We start from the raw sequence: 6,819 nt of genomic DNA, 5'->3' as shown, positions 1-6,819 counted from the left end.
ATAAAAAGTGTTCTCCATTCTAGAATTCAATGGACTGTTCCCTAGATTATCATTTATCCAACACAATGCTGCCTTTCATCCAGGTGTTTCAGGAAGAAAATCAAACTGAAAGTGTTTGTCTTGGGCCAATTTTGTCTCCTAAAAATTGCTGGTGAGAAATATGCATATATCCAGTTTTGAGGGAAGGGGAGCAATCTGTTGGTCTCATGAGGCTCCCACCTTTGGGGGCTGGAGCACCTGCTCCCCTGGGGCATGGGAACATCCCTGAGCACTGGACCCTGGGAACATTTTCTTTGTCTCCTGCCTGGAAGAGCTGGACAGGTCGATGGCAACATCTTCCAAGCTGTCCTCAGGGTTCAGGCTCGTGTTGCCTGGGCCCCTTTCAAGTCCATGCTGATCCTTACTAGCGCCTTCCCTGAGGTGATCAAGGCCCCAGAGTCCTGCCAACTTGTCTTCACTTTCTGGTTTCTTCATCCCTATAGACTTTTTATGCATCCCTGGAAAACAGAAAGGAACAACAACAACAACTTTTGATTTGTTTTGGGACAGGGTCTATCTATGTAGTCCTTACTGTCTTGGATCTTGCTATGCAGACCAGGCTGACCTCAAACTCACAGAGATCCACCTGCCTCTCCATCCCAGGTACTCAGCTCAAAAGCTTGTGTTACCACACCAGGCTCAAAAATATTTTTAAACTCAGCAATTAAGTGCATTCCTTCCTTTTATCACTGTTCCTTCTATCTCTAAAATTTTCTTTGTCAGTGTCCCTCTAGGGCCTAGGAGAGCCACTGGGACGCTAACTCCCAGCACCAGGGCTTAGAAGGCCCTGTCCACCAGTTGTCACTCTTGCAAAATTGCTTTGTTGGGTGACACGGTGATTTCACGTTTGTTTGGATAACAAAATGACCCTAGATCAGCACTAAACCCAGTGGCTTGTGTGACTGAAGTCGCATGCCAACAAGTAGCCCTATTTGTGTGATTTCGGAGGACTGGGCTTGGCTCTCCATCCCCGCTTCTCTCTAATCTTTTCGGTCCTTAGGCAAAGTCTAGGCTGTATCTCCGGTTCTCAGTGCAGCACATAGCTGGAACACTGTTTACTGAGCTTTCCCCACCTAAAATCCCTCTATGATTCACCTAATTAATTTTCTGGTAGTGATTATCTTGGGACCCAAGCCTGCAAACTCTGAACCCAAACAGATCAGGAAGGGGTAAGCGCACCAGAAAGGGCACATTTGTTAAATCAGGACCAGGACCTGGCCTGTTATTTCCGCAGTGCAAACAGAAAGGCATGCCCTGGATTCTCCCTGCTCGGCATGGCCCTATTAACCTTGCACTTTAAATTGTCTAGTTTCTAAACTTCCCAGCAGCATTGACCTCTTTAACATATGTATCAAACACGAGGCAAGTCTCCTATTTACATTTGCCAATGTGAACAGCCTAAAAGGACTTCCCCACACTCTGCCTCCACACTTCCAACGAAAATTAAGGCTAGGAATTAAAGAGAAATTAAGAGTTCAGACTGGGCCTAAACCTGAGACCTCTCCTGCTTTGCTGTTAGTCCACAGTGAGGACCCCGCCCACCTCCCTGGTCCAGTTCTCAGCCACGGGTTTACCCAGAAGCCAGGGCGCACAAGAGCCCTGCAGGCTATCCACAGAGTTGAGCACGGAATCTGGCAGTGGGATGCAATGGCGCACCATGGCCCCGTAGAGTCCGTACTCAGCCATCACGCTGCTGCCGCCCCAGCGCTTCTCTCGCTTGCGCCACTTGGCCCTCCGGTTCTGGAACCAGACCTGGTTAGAGGCAGAGGAGGGACTCAAGGAGAGACCCTATAAAACGGAATGCCTGGAGGAGCGCGTGCACTCCAGGACTCCGTGTCTACAAAGGACCCATTCCCCACCCAGGCCTGCGAGCCAGCCAGCGTGGCAAGAGCCCTCCAAACCCGCTAGGACTCAGCATGGTGGGGATAAGGCAGAAGTCGCTTTCTCTTAAGTTTTCTAAGGCGTCAGGAAGCAAAAATAAGGAATGAAAAGAACCCTTTCCTGCAGTGTGTTTATAAAGGGGCTGCGCACAACAAAGTTTCCTGACTTTCCTATTGAGAAAGTCTACAGGGGCAGTGAGTGGTCCCTTCAGACTTTCAGGGTTGATACACTGTGACACCTACTCAGGCTGTAGATGGTGATTTCTTTAAAAGCTAAAGAGGCGAGCTAAACATGTTTACTAATGTGTCTTCATGCAGTTTCCTAGCTCAATACACAATTGTCTGATTTCCTTAAACATCACTTTTATTAATTTTGTGTGCATGCGTGTAGAAGCTGGTGTGATGCAGCACACACACGGCTGAGAGCAACGTGCAAGAGTTTGTGCTCTCCTACCAAGTGGCTCCCAGGGATCCAACTCAGGTGGAAGTCATTTTGGTGGCAGGTGCCTTAACCAACTAGGCCATCTCGGTGGCTCACCATTGTGTAATGTTTGAGAATAGGTCAAGGATAATGATAGAGGGAAAAAAGCACAAAGGCCAGAGAGAGCCTTTTAGTGCCTTTAACTAAGCCACTCTCAGCTCTCAGGTGAAGAGGACCGTGCAGGGCTGTCCTGAGTAGCTGTGGCTAGTTCATGTGTGGGGGAATGACACGTTCTCTACCGTGTCTTTAGAAGAGAAAAGGCACCACTAGACACCTGTATTCGGTCTTCAGGGAGCTCTGTTTTCACAGCCAGCATTTCCCGGGCATACACATCCGGGTAGTGAGCCTCACCAAATGCCTTCTCCAGTTCTTCGAGTTGATGGGCAGTGAAAACTGTCCTGTAGAGAGAATTACACATGAAATACGCCAGAAAGAGAAAACCCACTTACCAACCTACCAAATTATGTCTCCAGAACTGTACAGATTTCCCTGTAGCCTTCTGAGAATTACATGTCAACTTTGAAAATAGAAGTGTGGTTCTCACTGGCCACCATAGAACTGCTGGGCTCTCATGCTTTCTTAGACGCTGTTCTCAAAGACAGTAGAGTCGTGTCCATCTGAGGAAAGACAGGCCAAGAAGCCTGGACCCATACCTGTGCCTCCGCTTCTTCCTCTTGCCCGGGGCAGGGGACATCTTCAGGTCATTCTTTTCTTCAGATGGACTGTCCCCATCTATTGATACAAGAAGAGAACTCTCTGAGAATGTGAATATTTTGAGCTATGTATTTTGCTATATTTTAAATGTCAAGGTTAACATCATGTGTTAAGAATGTACTTAGTAAGCCAGGAGGTGGTGGCACACGCCTTTAATCCCAGCACTTGGGAGGCAGAGGCAGGTTGGTCTCTATGAGTTCGAGGGCAGCCTGGTCTACAGAACGAGTTCCAGCACAGGCTCCAAAGCTACACAGAAAAACCCCCCGTCTCAAAAAAAAAAAAAAAAAAAAAGCAAAACAAAACAAGAATATATTTAGTGATATGCACAAGCAAATAGAGCAATTCCCAGTCCCAGATGCTGTCGGCTTTATTTCTATTATTCCACATAAAATAAAAGGACAAAGGCAGCTGGTATTGTTACCCCGCCAGGTCACAAAAGGTCAAGTTGCAGTGATGAAGTTGGGATCTAAATCTCACATTCTGGAAAGCCAGTGCTACTTAGCTACTTACTGTCTTTGCTAACCTGAGTCTGCAGCTGACAGTCCCCCTGCTCCAAGTGCCTCTCAGTTCCTCTCAGTGTCCATGTGGACATTTCTGAGATTCGGGATATCAGAATCTTTGTCAGAGCTCACCCTGCCTTAGTGTGCCCAGGAAGCTTTTACATGCGTGACATACATGTTCTAGTGATGTGTCGATTTCCTTGGAAACAATACCATTCGAATGTTCAGTTCTCTGCCCGTATTCAACATAGCAAAAGCTCTCAGGGTAAGGAAAGCTAGAAGCCAAACTATTACCAGACTCATCATTCAAAAGTAGAATTGCCCCCAAAATATTTTTTAAATGAGTAAAGTCAAAAGCAATGAAAGATCGTCAATTTTGTTTCTGTATCCATGACATCACCACAAAATGGCATCCTTGGATTGTAATATTCTGTGCTGTGCTGTGCTGTGCTGTGGAGCGTCCGGAAGTCACTGAATACTTGGGGTGAGGAAATGCGTGGGAAGTGGCTACTAAGACTTGCGGCAGATATAAAACACTTTGTCAGTTTGGGAAACTTAATATCCCCCAAAGCATAATTGTCTTATATTGATTACATGGAAATGATAATGTTTGCATATATTGGATTGACAATCTAGTATTTACATACACTGCAACTGTGTCTTTTTGCTTTTTAAGGCGACAGAATTTCCCACCAGTCACATGATGCTGTTTCTGCATGAAATGCCCATTCGGGATAAAATTTACTCGCATTTTTACCTTTCCTTTTATTAATATTTGGAGAAGTCACCCTGTGAAGATAGCCTTTGGATCTTAACGACACAACCAATTAGAGGCTCCTTTCATACAAGAGAGGCGAGGAGTATGCGATGGACCGTTTCCCGCTGAGAGCCCCAGAGACCGGCCGGTCTTTGCTCACCACACTCCACTCTGCCTACCCAGCCCGGCGCTGCTCCGCAGGAGTTTGGTAGGTCCGCGGTCGATTTTTCCGCATTATTCTCTCCCCCTCCCCGTCACATCTCCAGCCTCCCAGTTTCTTGCCCGGTGGAATGAATGTCTTAGGTTCCTTCTCTTGCCCCACAATCCAAGACTTTTTTTTTCCCCTGAGAAAAATAGGTGAACTCCGAACAAAACATGAGTGGGGAAAAAAAGGTGAGGGGAAGAGAGAGAATGGTTGGAGACCCGGAACTCCCTTCTCAGCACCCGGAGAGGCCCAGAGTTCCCGCTGACACCCAGCCCTCTTCAACTACGGGTCAGTTCGGTCGATTCTGCCTCAAGGATAGACAAACAGACCCTGGTCTTCCTAACCACTAGCCTCTCAAAGACGCATGCTAAGCGCTGAGAGAAAGGCGCCTGCTGGTCTAGATTACACAGAATCCATCGGAAACCCATGGTGACTGTCCCCACTGCCTGCGGGAATAAGGCTTGGGAGGAAAGGCGGGGGTTTGGAGACCAGCAAAGGCAGGAGGCACATCGGGTCCCCTTGTCAGGACTGGGTTCTCTTTGGGATTCCAATCTCTCGAGATCTAAGGTGTCTCGAAGGGCGACCAAGCATTACACAGGTGCTTCTGAATTGGGGTCGGAAAGCGTTGCCTAAAATTACCCGACGTGGAGACGCTCTCGCTGCGCTGCTGGCGGTCAAGCGCAGGCGACGGGCGGACGGGGCTCTGGGCGACGGCAGGCTCGGGACCCGCGGGTGGGAGAAGCCTCAGATCGGCGAGGAGCAGGCAGCGCGCACGAGCAGCGGCCGCGGAGGGGGACTGCGCCCCGAAGCCGCAGAAGAGGCCCAGCCCCAGCGGGAGAGCCCCACGGGCAGGGCAGGAACCGCAGAGTCCTGGCCCGGACCCCGCGGGCTCCGCTGCAGTTTCACAGCTGGATCCTAACTCGGGCCCCGCCGGAGTAGGCAAGTCCGCTTCCAAACCCAGCAAGTCGTTGATGGCGAAGCTTCGAAGGCGAGGGCCGGTGGGAGGACAGCCTGGCGCCAGGGCTCTACTCTTAGAGCGCCCATCCGAAAGCCCGTCCCGTCCAGTCATGCTTCTCAGCTCTCTAGGCCAGGCGCCAGGAGAGGGGAGTTGAGTCCCTCCCGGTCACCTGTGCAAAAGAGGCTAGCTCAGGCGAAGCCTTTTATGCTGGGTAGGCTGTCCCTGAGACCTAGACGGCCCAGAAGGCACCAATCAGCAGAGAGCAGACTCATTCAGGCTCCCACCAGCGAGGTGCAGATGCCACCAGCTCCCTTCCCCTGAGTTGTTGGCCTCCCAACTGAGGTCCTCCTAGTCACCTCATTTCTCTCTCCAGCAGTCCCTTACCCCCCACCCCCCATGCTCTGGAAGGAAAGGAAAAGTGAGCAAGCAACGAGGAGTGTGTTGCCTGCCCACTCCATGAAAACCACAAGTTCCACATCCATCCTGATGAGCTCCCTTCTGGACACTCCTGGCCTTCTGAAACCTTCTCACACGTCCAACCGCCCTATAAGGTCTTGGGCGGGTTCCCAACCACATCCCCCTCACTACCAAACCACGCAGGCCCGCCGGTTCAACTCCAGCGCTCAGCCTGAAAATCCCTGCAGGAAAGAAACTAACATTTTGTATTTAACTCAAGGCCTGCAACTCTCCCTCCAACCAAACCCTTCCCTCGCTAGATCCCCCAAGGGCTGGAGAGGAGAATGCAACAAATTCGCGAATTCACAGCAACTACAAAAAGAGGAGAGAGGAGAAGAGGCAGATGTGGAATAGGAGGGCTAAAACCGTGGGCAGATTAACAAAAATACGCGCAACCCAGTAAAATGTTAATTTCTCGTAAGCAATGGATATTGTTTTAGTATACCGGTGTACCGGTATTTGATTCAGCAATCCTAAACAGGTGGGGAGCATGAGGTAAACAGGTCAACTACTGGGACTCCTCACTGAGACTAACAAATTGCTGTCAGGTTTTATGATTATCCAAAGACAATCTGATTGGCAAGTAGGAATTCCATATTTGTTGAAATTAGAGCTAATTAAAACACGTGAGCCAGTCACTCCTGGCTCAGCCTCCAGCCCAGACACCCATCCTCTCTTGGGGTCCTGCTCTCAGGCACTTCTTAAAATCTCCTGGTTTCCAAACAGTTTGAGGCCGGCCGCCAAGACAGCTAGCCACAACTTTTGGAGACCTGCGGGGCGCGGCGCGGCTTCCTCCCACTCCCCGAGGAACCCGGCCAGAGCCCAGCCC

The 6,819-nt window shown here is 49.9% G+C and overlaps 1 protein-coding gene across 1 annotated transcript; it reads right to left on the bottom strand.

Annotated features, from left to right (window-relative positions):
• Nucleotides 1–204: 204 nt before the first annotated feature.
• Nucleotides 205–5,645, bottom strand: Vsx1 (visual system homeobox 1). Its single transcript, XM_057781902.1, has 5 exons — nt 5,216–5,645; nt 3,054–3,132; nt 2,675–2,798; nt 1,614–1,791; nt 205–497 (listed from the first exon to the last, which is right to left on the bottom strand). The coding sequence occupies exons 1-5, from the start codon at nt 5,643–5,645 to the stop codon at nt 205–207; spliced, it is 1,104 nt and encodes a 367-aa protein (XP_057637885.1).
• Nucleotides 5,646–6,819: the final 1,174 nt, after the last annotated feature.

This window comes from Chionomys nivalis, chromosome 9 (assembly GCF_950005125.1).
Source record: "Chionomys nivalis chromosome 9, mChiNiv1.1, whole genome shotgun sequence".
Classification (NCBI taxonomy): Eukaryota; Metazoa; Chordata; class Mammalia; order Rodentia; family Cricetidae; genus Chionomys; species Chionomys nivalis.
Note: the sequence above shows the minus strand (reverse complement) of the source record. Positions and strands in the feature narration are given on the sequence as shown.